Source organism: Tachyglossus aculeatus, chromosome 1 (assembly GCF_015852505.1).
Source record: "Tachyglossus aculeatus isolate mTacAcu1 chromosome 1, mTacAcu1.pri, whole genome shotgun sequence".
In the NCBI taxonomy this organism is placed as follows: Eukaryota; Metazoa; Chordata; class Mammalia; order Monotremata; family Tachyglossidae; genus Tachyglossus; species Tachyglossus aculeatus.
The window spans coordinates 165,878,220-165,898,699 of NC_052066.1; the positions used below are offsets into that span (position 1 = coordinate 165,878,220).

The following is a 20,480-nucleotide window of genomic DNA, read 5'->3' on the forward strand; positions in this document are numbered from 1 at the left end:
GGCTCTGGGGTTCAGTCAGTCAATTGGTCAGTTGTATTTATTGAGCACTCTCTATGTGCAGAGCACTGTACTAAGCACTTGGGAGAGAACATATAACAGACACTGGCCCTGTCCACAACAAGTTCACAGTCTAGGGGAAGTCAATTGTGTGAAACAAGTAGAGGCTAATACTAGATGAGCAGTAAGAGATGCCCTACCATTAGATTGTACACCTCCTCCCACTAGATGATAAAGTCCTTGAGGGCAGGGATCGGGTCTACCAATTCACCTGTACTCTCCCCAGTCCTTAGTTCAGTGTTCATCACAGAGTAAGCACTCAATAAGCATCACGATTGATTGATCACTCTTGGAGTATGTGAAATGGTAATACAACATGGGAACAACTCCATGTTGAGGGGAAGCAAGAGAAAAGGGAGGAATGGCCTCATTCATCCAAAGTCTGAACAAATTTGGGTTTAAGGTTCTACTGGACCTTTTGCAAACCAATTAAAACTCCTCGTTTCCCAATACTCATCTTCATGACCAAAAAAGGACTACAGTTACCTACACATCCTATGCACCTTACAATCTATGTAACACAGAGACACACCCCATTTTTTGTTGACTTACCTCAGCACCATTTATTTTAATGTTTGTCTCCCTGCTGTAGACCGTGAATTCCTTGTGGTTGGGGATCACTTCTACCATTTCAATTGTATCATGCTCTCCCAAACACTTAGTACAGAGTGGTGACTAAGCCCTCTTTTCCTTTTCTTCAACTCCCTTCTGTGTTGCCCTAACTTGCTCCCTTTATCATCCCCTGCTTCCAACACCACAGCATTTATGTCCATGTCTGTAATTTATTTCTACTAATGCCTGTCTCCCCTCTAGACTGTAAGCTTGTTGTGGACAGGAAATGTGTTATAATGTTGTACTCTTCCAAGTGCTTAGTACAGTGCTCTGCACACAGTAAGTGCTCAATAAATAAGATTGATTGGCTGACAGTAAGCACTCAAGAAATACTATTTACTGATTGACTGATAGAAACATGTGCCTCACTCTCACTTCAGATCTGATCAATGCAAGTAAGTCAATTCCCTCCCTACCTGCTTTTCCCTTGGCTCTAGGCCTTGTCTGCCCTCTCCTGTTCCCAAGGGCTTACCTGTCTCAGCTTCAACTCAATCCTTCCCTCCCCTGTGATGCCCATCCTGTCTGTCCTTCAGGCTACAAAACTTCTGTTGTTTCGTTTGAAAAGCACACACACTCTCCTCTTTCCTGACTCACAGACTTGCTTCCCTATTCAGACCAAAGCCAGAGGAATGGCGACAGGGACAGAGAATGGAGGAATGGGGGTGCAGTGCATTCACCTAAGTTATCATCATCCTCTACTCTTGCCCCAAGTCCATCCCTGATCTTTTCCCCCACAGCTTCAGCCTGGGGGGAAAAGAAGAGCTACAAACCAGGAAAGAGAAGGGGTTGTGGTGGGGGGAAACAGTGGTCTTGAACATAGCAACAGCTGTTATTATGATTCAAGTTCAAACAGAGAAAATATTAATGCTGGAATGCACAAGGAGTCAGAGAATGGGAGGACATGGAGTTGGCGTTCTAGGAGAGGAGTACGATACTCGGGAAACAGCAGAAGCAGGGTGGGGAGGGTAAAATGGAGGAAGGGTCAGAGATGAATGTACAATACAATTTTTACTTGCGTGTAGGGCCTAGGTGTTATGTCAGGGTTGGTGCTGGTAAGGGGCCCGGTTAATTTCACAAATTTTTATGGGGAAAATACACCCAATGATTCAACCATTCATTATACAACCACATTTAGAGCACAGGCCTGGGAGTCAGAAAGACCCGAGTTCTAACCCTGGCTCCACCAGGTGTCTGCTGTGTGACCTTGGGCAAGTTACTTTATTTCTCTGTGCCTCAGTTCCCTCATCTGTAAAATGAGGATTAAGACTGTGAGCCCCATGTGGGACAGGGGCACTGTGTCCACCCTGATTTGCTTGAATCCATCCCAGGATTTAGTACAGTGCCTGGCACAAAATAAGCACTTAACAAATACCACAATTATTATTTTTATTGTTATTATTATTATTATTGTCTGAATGATCTGCTGAAATACTATCCTACTGTGGGACAAATAAAAGAGCCATCATAAAATAATATTAGACTTTAGGACATATTGATGTTTCTTGAAACAAAGTCCTCTATCTTAGGTGATGCTTTGGGGGTTCATTGCACAGCAAACCATTTCATGTTCTGGGTACACATATAAATGCCAAAGTAAGCGAATTACTTACAGTAAGAAGTTCATTTCCGCTGAATAAATGTTGGTCAGGTCAGGGAATACTTTAAGTCCAGAGTTGAAAATGCCACTACATTTTAGGAGCAAAGATGAAAAACAGATGAAAAGAAAAATCAGATTTAAGAAAGGAAAGATGGCCCCTCCTCCTTCCTCTGGAAGGTTAAATTAACCCACCTGCATCCTGAAGGTCTGCATAGTATAGTATTACTCAAAATGGAAAGGAGATACCCTCTTTTTACTCTATTTTCATTCATCTAGGTAACTTGAATCCAAGGACAAGGTCAGGCCTCTCCAGTTCATTTTAAGTTGGAGGCACTGAAATGTCCTCATGAAAAGCAATTTTCTTTTTCAGCATTACCACACACACTATGATGACAACTTTGTTCCCCTTCCCCCCAAAGCCCTGAAGTGTTATGCTAAAAACTAACATTCTCATAGAAATGGCTCAGGAATATAATGACATCAATCTGCTAGATTTTTTTCATGGTATTTGTTAAGCACTTACTAAGTGCCATACACTGTTCTAAGTAATAGGGTAGATACAAGTGAATTAGAGTGGACAAAGCCCCTTTCCCTCATGGGACTCACAGTCTAAGTAGTAGGGAGAACAGGAGAACTGAAGCTCAGAGAAGTTAAACGATTCACCAAAGGTCACATGACAAACAATTGGCAGAGCCAGGATGAGAACCCAGGTCCTCTGACTCCTAGGCTCTTGCTCTTTACACTAGGCCATGCTGATTCTCTAAACTCTTTGAAGGCAAGGATGGTATCTTCATTTGATTTATTGATTTAATCAATCAATCAATCAATTGTATTTATTGAGCGCTTACTGTGTGCAGAGCACTGTACTAAGTGCTTGGGTAGTACAAGTTGGCAACGTATAGAGACGGTCCCTACCCAATAGTGGGCTCACAGTCTAGAAGGGGGAGAATTACCTCTACTCTACTCTCCCAAGTGCTCAATACAATCCTTTACACATCACAGAAGCTCAATAAATACTATATTCAATGACATAATGATGCCACATATTCTCCCCACATTTAAATATCAATCTCAGAAAAGGAATGGGAATGTACTATGAGCTGCAGATCACTGAGGAGGGGAGATGTGGAAAGGAGAGAGGGAGGCCTGAAAAATTACTGAGTGTCTTTCCTGAAGGATAGCAAGTCAGTAGTGGAGGATGTGGATATTAAGAAATAAAGGGAATCTGATCTTATAAGTTTGAAATTATCAATGACTTATAAGGGCTTAGGCTCCTTTAGTGGGACAGAGGAAGGGAAAGAAAGTGAAAGGGAAGAATGAAAAGGCATAGAAACAAGGGAAGGAGGCTTGTGTTTGACATTGGGCTAGATGATTGAATTAAAGATGACATCAAGAGTAGCTACTGAGCCTATATAGTGTGCAGAGCACAGTACAGAGAATACATTTCCTGGGGAAGGGGATTATACAGATGAAAAACACGGGATCAAAGATCAGAAAGCTTCAGGGAGAATACTGACTCATCCTGAGAGTTTGTTTATTGTTATATTGTATTCTCCCAAGAGCTTAGTACAATGTTTTGCACACAGTAAGAGCTCAATAAATATGTTTGAATGAATGAATGAATGAGAGGTGTGAATAGTGATCATGTTGGTGAGGCTGAACTCCTATTCCCAAGTACTTTTTTCTTTGTCTCTGGATGCAGTACATTATGGGATTGTTTCCCATGAAACGTTGTTTCCCTCCCCACTAGCCCCACAGCACTTATGTTCATAATTTATTTACTTATATTAATGTGTGCCTCCCCCTTTAGACTGTAAGTCTGTTGTGGGCAGGGAATGTGTCTGTTGTTGTGTTGTACTCTTCCAAGCGCTTAGTACAGTGCTCTGCACACAGTTAAGTGTTCATTAAATATGACTGATGAAGGGTGGGTGTTTTTATATTTTTATTAGTTAAGGCTTTTTTGTTGTTGTTGTTTAATGAAATAAACTTCATTAATTACAATGAAGAGAGCCTGAGGTCCTTCAGAACTTAAACCCTTTTGGTCTAACTTCTTTCCTAACATATTTCTGGTTTAAGGAATCACATAAACATTAGTTAGACTCCTCTCTGAGTGATTTCAGTAGATTATCAAACAAAACCTCCTCACTATTGGCTTCAAAGCCCTCCAGCACCTTGCCCCTTTGTACCTCACCTCTCTTCTCTCCTATATCCCAGCCCGCCCACTCTGCTCCTCTGGTTCTAACCTTCTCACTGTGCCTCGATCTCGCCTGTTCCACTGTTGACCCCTGGCCCACCTCCTACCTCTGATCTGGAATTCTCTCCCTCCCCAAATCCGCCAATCACTCTTCCCCCCTTCAAAGCCCTACTGAAGGCGCACCTCCTCCAAGTGGCCTTTCTGAGACTAAGCCCCCCTTTTCCTCAGCTCCCCCTTCCTTCCGCATCACCTCGACTCACTCCCTTTGCTCTCCCCTGCCCCACAGCCCCACAACACTTACATATATATGTATACATCTACAATTCTATTTACTTGTTTTGATGTCTGTCTCTCCCCCACCCCCACCCCAGACTGTAAGCCTGCTGTGGGCAGGGATTGTCTCTCTCTATTGTTGAACTGTACTTTCCAAATGCTTAGTGCAGTGCTCTGCACACAGTAAGCACTCAATAAATACAACTGAATGAATGAATGGAAGAATGAACTAGACAAAGCTTTCTGTATGGCCAACCCCATCCAAACTCTTTGGCCTTTTAATAAACAGTAGCAGAACTAACCCAGCAATACTTTGCTCCAGGGGAAGAAACACTAATTCAGACATGATTTGTGGTTCTAATAAAATCCAGATCTCAAGGGTAGTAGCTTTTCAAACAACCACTCTCTTCCTATCTTTGATCAAATATGATAATCATCTCTGTTCAGGGTGAGAAAATTGGAGCAAATATTAAAATCACATATGTATCCGATGGTTTATTTTTCCCAAGCTTTACTATTCGGAGTGCTGATCAAATTCCAAGTTGAGGGATCAGATTCTGCTTCTTTTTTTTTTTTAATGGCATTTGTTAAGCACTTAACTTGTGCCAGACACTGTAGTAAGTGCTGGGATAGACACAAGTTTAAAAGGTTGGACACAGTCCATTTCCCACATGGGGCTCACAGTATTAATCCTCATTTTACAAATGAGGTGACTGAGGCATAGAGAAGTGATTTGCCCAAGGTCACCTGGCAAACAAGTGGCAGAGCTAGGATTAGAACCCAGGTCCTTCTGACTCCTCCACTCTGCTGGCGTCTTCCTGGGATGGAATGTCCTTTCCCTTTCCTCAAACCCATATGTGATGGAGTGGCTTTTTTTATGGTATTTGTTAAGTACTCACTACATGTCAAGCACTAAGCCCTGGAGACGTTACAAATTGATCAGGTCAGATTCAGTCCTTGTCCCACATGGAATTCCAAGTCTAAGTAAGAGGGGGAACAGGTATTGAATGCCCATTTTGCAATTGAGGAAAATGAGGGGGAAAGAAATCAAATGACTTGCCTAAGGTCTCACACACAGTGGTGGAGTTGGGATTAGAACCCAGGTCCTCTGGCTCTCAGGAGCACACTATATCCATTAGGACATGGTGCTTCTGTGCTGCAGATTTCTTCCCAATTTTGTCCCTAAGTGGAGATGGAGGGAGCCTCAAAACCTCCTTTTGTTCTGTATGTCAGTGGCCTGGTGGGGCAGAAAGCTGTATACTGCAAGTACGTAACTCTGGAAAAAATTGCCTGTGAGCCAGTTGGGCAACTCATTTGGTAGGAAAGTGGCCAAATTTTTGCACTGTGGTTGTAACTAGGCTGGGGACTCCTGGCTAAAACATTCATCAAATTCAGCAACCAGCTTATTAATGTGTAAGAACATTAGTGTTGCGTGTCACCATTGCTTTTTTCCTCTCTTAAAAGGATCCTAGATCTGTCTGCTGCCTAGTTCTAGCCAGATTGAGAGACAGGGGTGAGTAGGAATGCAGGAATCTTCAATATTTACAATGTTGATTTCCAAAGACATCAGTGGGCAAACTCTAAATAGCTGTCTAATAATAAATAATAATAATGGCATTTATTAAGCACTTACTATGTGCAAAGCACTGTTCTAAGCACTGGGGAGGTTACAAGGTGATCAGGTTGTCCCACGGGGGGCTCACAGTCTTAATCCCCATTTTACAGATGAGGAAACTGAGGCACAGAGAAGTTAAGTAACTGGCCCAAAGTCACACAGCTGACAATTGGCAGAGCCAGGATTTGAACCCATGACCTCTGACTCCAAAGCCCATGCTCTTTCCACTGAGTCACGCTGCTTCTCTGGTTATGGAAACTCTTTCAAAAACCTTCCTACCCATCTATCTTTTCCTAAATAAGTTGTTTCCTCTTCTGATGTGGCTGTTGAGTATTTATCAAGGCCTACTAGTCTGTTTTTATCATCTTCCCCCTTACATGATGGACCAAGTCTTCTAGTCTTCCTTTGATGGGTGGTGGGGGGAATGACCTGTTTACAGTGGACACTTTCAGATGAGATCCCTCATTTGGAGATTTTTTTACTCTGGTTCTATCCTTTTCAGGACTTTTTCTTAGGAGCTTTATTGAGCCACAGGAAAATATCTGAATAAAGTTTGTTCAGCAAACTAAGTTTGACCAATTACTTCAAACTCTAGAGGATTTACATTGGGCAAAATACCAAGCATAAAAAAATCATGGATGAAAAATCCTGACAAGATAAATAAAAGGTTGACTCCAGTTGCACATTTCGATTACTGAAGTCCTGCTGAAATTGCGAGCTTTTATGGCAAGCAGAGACTTTCTCCCAAGTTCATCTAACTGGGCCTCCCTCTCAACTCTCTGGCCTAATACCTTTGGTTCACCCATTCCTTTTTCCTGGAATTCTCTCTCCCACCCCCTACCCTTACCCCAAATCCACCAGACCACAGCTCTCACTGTCCACAAAGACACTTCCTCCTGGAAGCCTTCTCTGATTTACTCACAATGCCTCTGCTATATCAACCCAATAGCCACCACTAGGACCTATCCTCAAGACTTACGTATATTTTTATTTAAATATTTATATTTTATTTAAATTATACATGAACTTTTGGTTCAGCAATTTCATTCTGACATATTTGCCCTATTTCCTGCTGTATCCATGTTCTTCCGCCTGCTCCCACTGTTAGTAAAAACTTCTTGACTGTCTTCCCCATTAAACGGTATGCTCCTTGAGGATAGAGGCATGCATCTTGCTTCCATTCCTACTTAGACTGTGAGCACATATGGGATGAGGCCTGCATCCTGCCTGATTAACTTGTATCCTCCCCAGAAGTTAGTACGGTGCTTGGCATATAGTAAGCACTTAAATGCCACAGTCAGCATCTCTCCCAAGAATTAAGCACAGTGCTTTGCACTTAGTAGATCCAGCTCATTTACGTCCTTGGGTCCTACCCAGCACTCATGTCTGCCACTGTAGCACTTACATGCCTATCTTTAAACTCAGATGCTTTCCACTCAGATACTGTCCCCTACTTACAATTTAGTTTAGTGTCTCCCTTATTAGATTATAAATTCCTTGAGAGTAGGGATAATGTCTACTTTTTAAAATCAATCGTGTTTTTTTGGAGTGCTTATTACATGTGGAGCACTGTATGAAACGCTTGGGAGAGTACAATGGTATTTGTTAAGTGCTTATTATGATCCAGGCACTGTACTAAGTGCTGGGGTAGATATAAGTTCATCTTGTTGGATACAGCCTTTGTCCCATATAGGGCTCACAATCTTAACCCCCAATTTATAGATGAGGTAACTGAGGCACAGAGAAGTTAAATGACTTACCCAAGGTCACACAGCAGACATGTGGCAGAGCAGTATTAAAATCCACATCCTTCTGACTCCAAGGCCCATGATACTAGGCTTCAGTGTACCCTCCCAGATGTTTAGTACAGTGCTCGGCACAGACCAAGAGCTCAATAAATACTACTGCTAGATGTTCCATAAAATGTTATTGATTGATTCAAGTGCCTCCTGGGTACATGTTTTGGGGAAGGCCTAAAACCAAACAACTATCTGGGGAACTAGAGCACCCATTTTGACAGCACAGCTGCAATGCCAACACCAGTTTTCACGTCTTTGTGGCTGGAGAAGCCATTCCCCCTAGAGCTCAGAGGTGGAACACAAAGAAGTGGCAGGCAGTAGGTGGGATTTTCAGAATCTTTAAGTGGCCTGTCTGAGGAGCCAGACCATCAGGGACCCAGGCTCTCTCTTTGGAAGCCTTATTTTTGGATTTAAAGCACTCAATCATCTTGCCCCCTCCTATCTTATCTCACTGATTTCCTACCCAACATGCTCACTTCACTCCTCTAATGCCAACTTACTCCCTGAACCTTGATCTCTATCTCGACGCCTATCCCTCGCCTACATCCTGTCTCTGGCTTGGAACTCCCTCCCCACTTCATATCTGACAGACAACCACTCTCCCCCACTTCAAAGCCTTATTAAAATCACATCTCCTCCAAGAGAACTTCCCCCACTAAGTCCTCATTTTCCCCACAGTAAGCTCACTGTGGGCAGGGAACATGTTTACTAACTCTGCTATAAGCTTCAATAAATTGCCTTACTGACCCTACTCCCTCTCCCTTCTGCGTTGTCTTTGTATTTGTATTTGTATCCTTTACTCACCCCACCCTCAGTCCCACAGCATTTATTATGATGTCTATATCCTCTTCTATTCTGTAAGCTCTCTGTGGGCAGCGTACACATCTAACATCTCTGTTCTACGGTATTCTCCCAAGTTCTTAGTACAATACTCTGCAAACCGTAAGCACTCAACAAATACAATTTATTGATAGACATCACAGTCTCTCTCCACTGACTCCCAAACTACCCCCACCCCCACCCCAGCCCCCCATGGAAAGACATGATTTCATTACTTACAGGAATTTTAACAGTGGCAAGTTCTTAAAAGCATCTGGGTCTATCTGAATTAAATTTCTGACATTCCGAATCTCTCTGCAAAAGTGAAAATGAACAAGCTGAAAGAATACATTGAAACAAAACAAAGTAAGGTGTAACACATTCAAGAGTGGATTGTTCAAATGAATTTCAGCAGTGCACCAGACAAGCAAATTGACACTGGGTCGGTCCTTTCCCATGGAGGTATGACAATAAGTACAATAATCTCTCTAAAGAAAAGTGTGTTCTTTCTTTCTCTGCAATCATTCCCTTGACTGACAAGGATTGAACTATTGTGTTAATGGAGTTGGAATTGTGGATTTGGGCAATTGTATTGACAAGGTGATTTTATTTATAATAGTCAAAAAATGAAAATATTTTAATATTGTTTGTGCACAAATACCAACTTCATCAACATCATCAGTAACAATATTAATCACAGTGACAACATAAATCTAGCCCAGGAGTGATTTAGAGAAATGGCATGGAGGATAATGGGAAGAAGTTTCCTTGGCAACATAAGATGGAGGAGGGTAATGAGAGAGATGTCCATAAGAATTGGACAGCCTGCTCTCTCTCCTACCAGCCCACCGGCTCTTTAGAACCGTGATAAAGCTCCCTGGATCAACAAGACTAGGGAATAGAAAAATCAGAGACCCTCTCTGTCCTTTTTGTTCCCAGGTTGTGAGTGATGTATCTTACTCTCTGTGATCTGTGATAATGGGATACAGGTTCAGTAAGGTAAAAGTGAAATACTCTGACAATGCAATCTTCCCTCATTTTAGCCAATACTACCCCCAAAACCTTTAGCCAGGATTTTCTTGAAAGAACAAAAGTATTTGGATTGTTACATTGTCTTTTATTTTTATTCATTCATTCATTCAATTGTATTTATTGAGCGCTTACTGTGTGCAGAGCACTATATTAAGCTCTTGGAAAGTACAATTCAGCTACAAATAGAGACAATCCCTAACCAACAACGGGCTCCTGCCCAGTGCTCTGTACACAGTAAGCGCTCAATAAATACGATTGAATGAATCAACAATTAATGGGAAGGAAAACTGTCAGGATATGGTCAGCAGGAGAGAGAGAGAGAGAGAGAAAGAAAGAAAGAGAAAAAAAGAGACAGAAGATAGCTGACTGTATAACTGAAAATGACACATTGAGAATATAATAGTTATTTAAGCCTAACTTACCTGAATGATTGGCTCTATGGTAAAAATGGAGGTAGCAGGAGACAGAAACCTATGTAATTCTAATTGTGTTCCCTCATTCAGTTTGATCATCCAAACATTTGATGATCTGACATAGCCTCAGGCCCAATTTGTCTAGCTGATCTTTCTACACCCTCCAGGGTCCACTATACCACAGTAGTTGGATAAGGCAGGACAAGGAAGTGATTGTAACAACAGGCCCGAGGCTCAAGAGGACATGGGCTGAGCAGCAGGTGCAGGGGGGCATCTTACAGATGTCCTGGAAGCTTGGTATTCAAATCCCATTTCTGCCCCTCCTATCTCTCCTGATGATAAAGAGGCAGAATGAGGGCCATGTGCCTCCCCTGGCTCTTGGCTGTAGCTGGGAGTCTCTGAGCCCTGTACCCCCATGGGTCACCTACCTCTAGAGCCAGTCTTGGACCCAGGAGTCCAAGCAGCGAGGAGAAAATGTTAACCTGGTACAAGACTAAATATGCATCAGAACAACCTTCCACTAATGACCTCCTTTTTCACAACAGACCCACTGCTCACATCAGCATCATTGATAACTCAAGATCCCTTGAGTAACAATATGGTGGGCATTGATTTTGCAGGCTGGATGCTTTTTTTTATTCGCTGAAGGGAGCTTAAATAGCAGGGTGGTCTTCCTGTTGTCAATCTCTGGGATGCATAATGTCTCTCCTTTTTAGGAATGAGGGTGATGTTGAAAGATGTGCATAAGAGCAGAAATGTATCCCAGTGTTATCCTAGGCCTCTTTTCCTCACTGGAAGATATGAAGTCAAACCTGGTCCCAGTTGTTTCCTTCTGAAAGGGGACATGGACTTCCCTCTTAGGTTTTTTTAAATGATATTTGTTAAGTGCTTACTATGTACCAGACACTATACTATGTGCTGGGTTACATACAAGCTAATAAGGTTGGACACATCCATGTCCTGCATGGGGCTCCCAGTCTTAATCCCCATTTTACCGGTGAGGGAATTGAGGCACAGAGAAGTTAAGTGATTTGCCAAAGGTCACATAGCAGACAAGTTGTGGGATCGGAATGAGAGCCCAGGTCCTCTGACTACCAGGCTTGTGATCTTTCCACTAGGCCGTGTTGCTTCCCAGAGAAGCTTATTCTCCAATTAAGCCCCTCCTAATGTGGGACCGGTTCTTCCAGTTCCAACTGGGGTTTTGGAAAGGGACAATGGAGAGGACTGGGTCATTTGGGGGAGAGACAGAAAGACCTTGGAAAAAGCTTGCACTCTTGATCCCTTCATTACCCATCCTTGGGGAAAATTAAATCTGTTTTTGACACACCATCCAAAACAACTAGATATCTAATTGAGCGATATTTTGTCAATCCGTAATTCACCTTTCTTAGGTTTCTAATGGAAGGAAAATTGAAGTGGAACTTGTAACTGCAATGTTTACTGGGCAGTCAGCTCCTCCGTTAATCAGCTAACAACTTTTTGGCCCACAACCGATTGACTTAATCCGGCCTCTTATTGCTCTGGGTGGAGGGGAGGAAGGGGCCCTCTGTTTTGTTTTTGTTTCTCTAAACCTCCATATCCAATCTTGGGAAGAGCCAAAAAACCATCCTTCTGAGATCTCACTCACTAAGTGAAATCAGCCTTGCAGCAGGAACACAAATCCTCCTCACTTGAAGCCAAAATGAGATGAGAAACCAGAAATCTAAAACTTGGGGTCATACAGGATAGGAGACAGGGCAGATTGAGACCAAGAAACAATTCAGTCATCTGTAACAACTGAGGAAATTACTCTTGGCTGTTCTTATCCCCCAAAATTATTCCGTCACACTGTGATATTTCAGCCTTAGAGATCTCAGCCCATTGACAACATTGATTATAGACCTTGGCCAATACTTCATGATCAAGCAGACTGGGAAGCAATTTGAGGGTGACTTTCATTCCACTGAGGCTAGGTACCAGGAATTGAAATTCAGTTGAGGACCAAATGAACAACGTAAACTGGAAGATGACTTACAAGAGGAGAGGGAGTCAGTTGAAGTGTGAAATAAGAGGACAGAGTTGATTGTTGACTCTAAGCTCCTCCTTCTAGACTGTAAGCTCCTTGTGGGAGGGAATGTGTCTACCAACTCTGTTCTATCCCAAGCGCTGAGCCCATTGTTGAGTAGAGACTGTCTCTATATGTTGCCGACTTATACTTCCCAAGCGTTTAGTACAGTACTCTGCACACAGTAAGCACTCAATAACTACTATTGAATGAATGCTCTGCACACAGTAAGTGCTCAATACATACCATTGATTTTGGAAGAAGCTTGCATGGTACCTGCTCTGACAATGACATTGTCTCCCCTTTTCATGTGAACTAAATACTCCTACAGTCCCTTAAAATAATGTGAAAAAGATTCCAGGTTAAAAAAAGAAACCAGTTGAAAGATGATTAACTAAAAAAATAACACTCCCACCCTTGAACAGGTAACACTCTTCCTCTCAGAGACTTAGAAGTGGTTTCACGCTCCAGTCTGCTTTAAACACATTCTTTGATAATCACTGTTGAATATTATTTTAGTAGCAGCACACCAGAAACATTATGGAAACTGGAGATCATAAAATAAACACACAACAGAGATATTTATAACCTAGCAAATCTCGTCCTTGAGAAAGTAATGAAATCAACCCTACAAGCGTTAACACCAAAAAAGTTTACAAATTTCAGATTTTTGGAGGAGCTTCAGGGAAACTCTCACATTTCAAGAAGACTTTCCATAAGAGATCTTACATTATGAAAGCTGGAAATTCTCCAAGTCATCTTGCCGACCAACCCACACGTTTTTGTGGTTCTTTTAAACTGTACTAAATCGTTTGTTCTTGCAGTCGGCAGTGGACAGAAAGCCAATATCGAGTGTATTTTTCTAATGTTGAATGTCACTGATGAACCAAAAAAATACTCCGAGTGCCATTACCCATTCTTTCACTCAGAATCCCAAAGGATACACAGGTTCCACTTATTTAAGGCAAAAAAATTCACTGAAAGTGTTGAAGATATCTCTGAAGACAACATTCTTTTTAAAAATTAGCACTGCAAATTCAGTTGCATCTCTAAGGCATTGAGTCTTTCTAAGAGGAGGATGGAAATGCCTGATTTTCAAAGGATATCATAGTTAAAGTATGGCACCAACACCACTTTATCTGTTCATGTAAACCCTCAGCCTTCTGAGCTCTCTACAATGCCGAGAGTTTGCAAATTGGATTTTTAGACCCAGAGGAACTAATTTTCTCCCCAAATCTTAACAAAGAATTCTGCCCTAAATTTACTTTCAGAAGTTCATTCATTCATGCATCCAATCATATTTATTGAGCACTTACTGTGTGCAGAGCACTGTACTAAGTGCTTGAGAGAGTACAATAAAACAATAAACAGACACATTACCTGCCCACATTGAGCTTATAGTCTAAAGGGGGGAGTTATTATCTACATTTAATTTGTGCAAATCGCAGTGGGCACATGTGAAGAAAAGTAAGCAATTTTTTCAAAAACCTGCAAAAAACCCCACCTCCATGACCATTCACTAATGGTGAAGTTCACCTATACTACAGTCCCAGTCCATAGTTGACTTAAAAAGCCACCTTCCAGGAAATGGATCCTCCTCTAGACTGTACATTCATCATGGGCAGGGAATGTGTCTGTTTAATGTTATATCGTACACCCCCAATTGCTTAGTACACTGTTCTACATGCAGTAAACTCTCAATAAGTACAGTTAACTGACTGATTGTATCGATGGCAATTTTGGACTCCCAGTCATAAAACAGCTCCGTCATTATTATTGATTCATTCATTTAATCGTATTTACTGAGCTCTTACTGTGTACAGAGCACTGTACTAAGCTCTTGGGAGAGAACAATACAACAATAAACAGATACATTCCCTGCCCACAATGAGCTTACAGTCTACAGGGGAAAACAGACATTAATATAAATAAATAACATACAGATATGTACATAAGTGCTGAGGAGCTGGGAGGGGGGATGAATAAAGGGAGCAAGTCAGGGCGACACAGAAGGGAGTGGGAGAAGAGGAAAAGAGGGCTTAGTCAGGGAAGGCCTCTTGGAGAAGATGTGCCTTCACTAGGTCCAAGTTTGAATCAAAGATCTAGAGAATAGCAATCCTGGAAATCTAAGGGGCTGTATAATTTCCTGAATCTGCTTCTTCCCTAGAGAATGTCACCAGGAGTAACCTTTCCCCTTGAGAATGTTATGGGGTCACATTCCATCCACCTCCCCATTAGCAACTTGTTTGGTGGTCTCCTACCATGACCTGGGGTTCATCTACTGACAGTCCAAAACAGAACCTAAATGTAACCTGGATGGATGAAAAGTCAATTAGGTCAATGGAGACCACTGCTCAGAGTGAAGGGCAATGGCAGAGCTGGGCTCCGAGATGTGCAGCGCAACAGTGTTCATGTAATGTCCTTGTTTCTACTTCAACTTCCTGCATACCAAATTCCCTTCAACTGAAAAGACAAAGGAGAGCACCTACTGAGAAAAAGGTCTGACATTTAGTCTGAAAGCGAGATAAAACTGAAATGTTCTTTCAGAGATGATGTTCTGCACAGATGAAGCATTTCAGGAAATACCAGTAATAGAGCAATATATCCTGATATTTTAGATAAGGACCCTTAAACTTTATAACTATCCACATTTGAACTTCCCTATTCATCACATGCTGCAATTATGGAAAATAAAATGTCTCATTTTTCTTAAATCAGGATGCTTGAATCATACAGCCAGAAAAAAAGTAAAACTCACATATTAGTTCTGAGTGTGTACTTAACACTTATGTTTTGTGTCCTACCTGGTTAAAAACTTTTCATTTCATATCCAACCAAGCTACAGTAATTCTATCATCTGAGCTGGGTCTTTTGCAGGTGAAAATTGATATACTGGGATCAATTCTGCCTAGAAAATGTCCTTTCAGTTACTGAACTTTCACCAGCCTATAACACAAACCCTTTCACAGACTAGGAAACTTGAAAAACAAGGTTTATTTCTGAGGAGAAAAATGTCAGTGAAATGCATTTTTTTCTGGTATTATCTATATCCAAGGCATATATCCCTTCATTAAGGGAATTGACTATTCTCTATGGCTAAAAAAGAGAAGCTCTAGGAAGTCATTTTCCCAAGTCTCTAAGGTATATGACAGGTGGAGACGAGGTAATATAATAATTCTAGCCATGTCCAAGTAAAGTATCATAGACTGCTATGACACTTCCCTCTATCCCTGGAAAATGGTGAAAACCACACTATTAAAATGATTAAGTATAATAAAATATTTGGAAGATATACTAAAAGGATTCATTCTTCACTATCCACATTACAAAGATGGAAGAGAAAAGCAAAAATGAAGTTCAACAGCTAATGGACTCAGTGATTAATTTGAATGGCTGTAAAAACTATTAATTAAATCTAAATTCCTAACATCATCTTTTACACTGGCTTTCACCCTATCATTGAAATTATCACTCAAGAAGTTAGACCTGTTCTACAGACAGGAAGAAATAAGTACAAGAAGGATGGAGATGGATTGAAGAAACAGGAGGAGGAAGAAAAACGGTTTAGAGCTAAGGAAATGAGAATATTCATATGATGTGATGACAGTTAGCTAATGACTATCCTCCTTTTATACTGTGTACTGAGGCACACAGTAGTTCAGTAATTTGTCCTGTGTCACAAGGAGGCCAAAGAGAAATGGCATAACCTAGTGGAAAAAGCAAAGGCCTGGGAATCAGGGGACCTGGGTTCTAATTTGAGCTCTGCCACTTGCCAGCTGTGTGACATTGGACAAATCACTTAACTTCTCTGTGCCTCAGTTTCTTCAACTTTAAAAGGGGGATTCAACAGACTGTGAGCTCCATTAGGATCAGGGACTGTGTCTGGCCTGACTAACTTGTATTTACCCCAGTGCTTAGAACAGAACAGTGCTGGACACAAAGTAAGCACTTTACCATTAATAAAAAAGTAGAGCCAAGACTAGAATCCAAATCCCTCACTTCTCACCCCAGTTCCTTTACACTCTATTGGGTGTTCCAGCAGTTTGCAGATAGATGTAGACAATGTAAATACATAGATGTAAAAAGATTTGAGTATCTACAAGAGAAGAAGTGGCTAAGAGATAAAAGAAATAATATGGCTAATAGCAGAAATGGTTCCAGGTGTATATAAAATACCAAGGAAAGGAGTCTAAGAGAAATCCTGACAGAGAGATGTTTCTTTTTTTTAAAAGATACTCTTGAAAGTGTGAAATAACACAATTGTATTCACTGAGCATTAACTGTGTGCAGAGCAACTGTACTAAGCACTTGGGAGAGTACAGTGTGAAAAAAAAACAGGAATAATGGTGGTCCTTTCAGAAGTAAGATCAGATTGTTTTTCATTGTACTTACATGTGAGTCAGTTTTCTCAAACTGTAGAATGAATGGGTTTCCAGTCGCTCAAGAGTGGCATCTATGGACACGTAGCTAAATATCACAAACATTTTAAAAAATGAGACATTTAACAGGGAGTATGAGAAAGTTAAAAGGGATTATGGACTATCAACATTGTAAGGTGTGATCTACAGGATGGATTGAAGAAAAGACTCTTGGAGGAGGTGGGAATTCAGGAAATAAAATATTAGAGAAGGAAAAAGAGGTGAAATTCAGGGATTAATCCAAGAGCCTCTTGCTACAGCTCCTATACTTGCCTTAATATTGGTCCTAAAATGGGCTTTTTCCATAGATATTGTTCAAAGTCAAAGTAAAACTTTTTTCTTCTTTTTTTCATGCCAGTGGAAAATAAACAAACAAACCTCCAAAGAATACATTAAGCAATGATGAATGAAATGGTCTCTTCAAATCCCTCTTTGACATGAAAATGACTAATGCAATTGCTGTAACAATTACTTGTTATTCAAAGAGATCTCCTTGACATTCTCGAGCTAACCATTAACAGATGGTGCATACCTTTGACATTTTCTCAATTATGCCTAGCTGAGGAGCATTTTCATTGATGGGATGTTTGTAAGAAGAGCTCTATCTGCCAGTTCTCAGATTCTTCTCAGTGTTCATTGCTATTGTGCTAATGGCTGTGTAGATTCTATTTTCCATTTCTTATTACCTATCCTTTAGACAATTGTACTTGGAGGGCTAATAGGTCTCTTTAGATGACATCACTGGAATTATTTGGACTGAAACATAATATTTTCAATGTTGGAAAACAAGCGAGGCAGTGGAAAGAAGGAACTTCACTGCAGGTGTACAGATGGGATTAGTTTAAAATAAAAAAAATACTAATAATCATATTCTTCCCAAAAGCTTCAGCCCCGACAGTTTATTTTGTATTACCTTCTGGGTTTCATAATTCAACTCCCTGTGTTTCATTTTCAGATTTATGTCCACCTTAATGCTTCACAGAGCTTTAGTAGGGTAGCTAGTCCTCGAGAGGAGGAATGGAGTCTACAAAATGTATTGTACTTTTCCAGTTGCTTGGTACAGTGTTCAGCACAAAGTAAACGCTCACTAAATACCACTGATTGCTCTTTACACTATCGCAGCTGGTGGAGGGGGAGAAATGGAATTGTTCCTATCAGTGTTTAGATTTCCCTGGCTAGTAAGGAAACACAAATGAATGGCTAGCATCTCTCAGAAAAATCATAGTGGCAGCTTGACCCTTCCTTGTAATGAAAAATGAGGCTGGGGAAAAGAGGAAGAGTGAGGAGAGAAAAACAACATTCTTCTTTCCCACAGCCATGTAGAAGAGGAGAAAGATGATTAATATAAAGACATACCCTTTATAAATCTGGTGTTAATCCCCTCCTCAGCCAAATCCCATCATTTATGCCTCTTTCTCGTTGCATAAAATTACTTAAAATCACTTAAAATTAAAATTCATTCATTCATCATAGAATGAATGAATAAATACTCTCTTTTCCATTACACAGATAAAATAACACTCATATTTTGGACAGTGGGTCATGACTATGTCAACCTCACTAACAGCTCTACTCTGTTCTCTAATCAAGTTTGGTAAATGTAAAAGCCACATATGAAATAATCTGCTGAAGCTACCATTATAGCCTCCTTCCTCAATCAATCAATCAATCAATCATATTTATTGAAAGCTTACTGTGTGCTGAGCTCCCAAGCTCTTGGGAGAGCACAATGTAACAAAGTTGGTAGACATGTTCCCCAGGCACAATGAGCAAGTCCTCAATTTCTCTTAACCTTTTGTTTAAACAACTTGCACTTGTCTAGATGCCTTAACCATCAATTTTCCCTCAACTCCAACTCGTTCTTCATACCTTCATAACTCCCTCTCATGTCCTTGACTCTAGGAAGCACATCAATTAACAATTAATCAGTGGTATTTCTTGAGCCCTTACTGTGTGCCGAGCATGGTTCTAATCAATCAATCGTATTTATTGAGTGCTTACTGTGTGCAGAGCACTGTACTAAGTGCTTAGCACTGTACTAAGCGCTTGCACTGTACTAAGCTCTTGGGAGAGTACGATACAGAAGAGTTAGTAGACACATTCCCTGTCCACAGGAGCTTACCTTCTAGAGGGATAATTGTGGTGTTTAAAGACTTACTATGTGCCAAGCACTATACTAAGTGCAGGGTAGATCCAAAATAATCATTGGACATAGTCCCTGTTCCACGTGGGGCTCTCAGTCTAAGTAGGAGGGAAAACAGGTACTGAATCCCCATTCTACAGGGGAGAAAACTGAGGCACAGAGAGGTTAAATGACTTGCCCAAGATCACAAAGCAGGCAAGTGGTGAAGCTGTGACTAGAACCTAAGCTACAGTCATTCCGCTGATCATGGTACTCACTGCCTGCTTCATTCCTCTCCTATTCCCACCTCTGAGAATTACTATTTTCTGCTTCATTTACCTGAAGAACCACTCAGGTTCTCCTGGAAAAATAAATTGTCTCCTGTTCCTCCAATTCCTTCTGTTCACTCTTTCCAGAGCTAAACTTCATAGAAGACATCTGGAACAGCACCCCTTGGCAGCCCTGTAGATAATTTCAAGAAATCTTCAGATGAAAAAAAATTTCCCCAGTTCCTGAAGTTTTCATTTACCAACTATCTAACCCCTTATTCTTCAATGACCACGTCCATGTCTTTCTACTCAACTACTCTACTCACCTCACTAGACAAGATGTTTCTCATGTTAAGGCTGCAGGAGGCTATCACTTGATTATTTGAGTGGGGCCTCCATTCTGTTCCTAGAAATTTTAATAATAATAATAATAATAATAATAATATGATACCAATAAATGGTAATTGCTAAGCACTTACTATGTGCCAAACACTTAACTAAGCCCTGGGGTACATGCAAGATAATCCGGTCAGACACAGTCCCTGTCCAACATAGACCTCGCAGTCATTCATTCATTCAATTGTATTTATGGAGTGCTTACTATGTGCAGTGTACTGTACTAAGCCTTTGGGAGAGTATAGTACAACAATAAACAGACACATTCCCTGCCAACAACAAGCTTCTTAATCCCATTTTACAGATAAGTTAACTGAAGGACAGAGAAGTGACAAAAGGTCACACAGCAAAGAGGCAGAGCTGGGATAAAAATCCAGCTCCTCTGACTCCCAGGCCCATGTTCTTTCCACTAGGCCACACTGTTCTCAATCTTGGTATATTTTATTAAGTTTTTATTGGCCCAGATACCTTGAACTTAAATTCAATTTTATTAGCCTCATTCTTAAAAGTTTCAGGCACAAAAATGCCATGGCAGTTATAGTAACGGCCACAGAAAAAAATTATTTGAGAACTACCATACGAAAGTGTGCACACAAGCACCTGGCTTCATCAAGTACCTTTTGTGGTCTTTCAGCCAAAAAGATGCTCCCCCAAACTTTAAACCAGAATTTTAATGACAAGCAAATCCTAGTTAATTTAGATCCACTGCTTGAGGTCGCAAATTGTTAAGGTTCCTGAAGATGAAGTAATTTGTTAGAGTCCTGATTTCTGCCCTCTGCCTTTAGCCTCCTTCCTTGTCTCAGCCCTTTTCCTTATGCCT

The 20,480-nt window shown here is 41.0% G+C and overlaps 1 protein-coding gene across 1 annotated transcript in view; it reads right to left on the reverse strand.

Annotated features, from left to right (window-relative positions):
* TSHR (thyroid stimulating hormone receptor) overlaps window positions 1-20,480 on the reverse strand; it is a 94,901-nt gene that overhangs the window by 35,417 nt on the left and 39,004 nt on the right. Inside the window, exons 3-5 of the mRNA XM_038748059.1 lie at window positions 16,848-16,922; window positions 9,207-9,281; window positions 2,280-2,354 (exon numbers count right to left, since the gene is read on the reverse strand). Of these exons, the coding sequence (XP_038603987.1) occupies window positions 2,280-2,354; window positions 9,207-9,281; window positions 16,848-16,922 (225 nt within the window). The remainder of the gene's footprint in view (window positions 1-2,279; window positions 2,355-9,206; window positions 9,282-16,847; window positions 16,923-20,480) is intronic.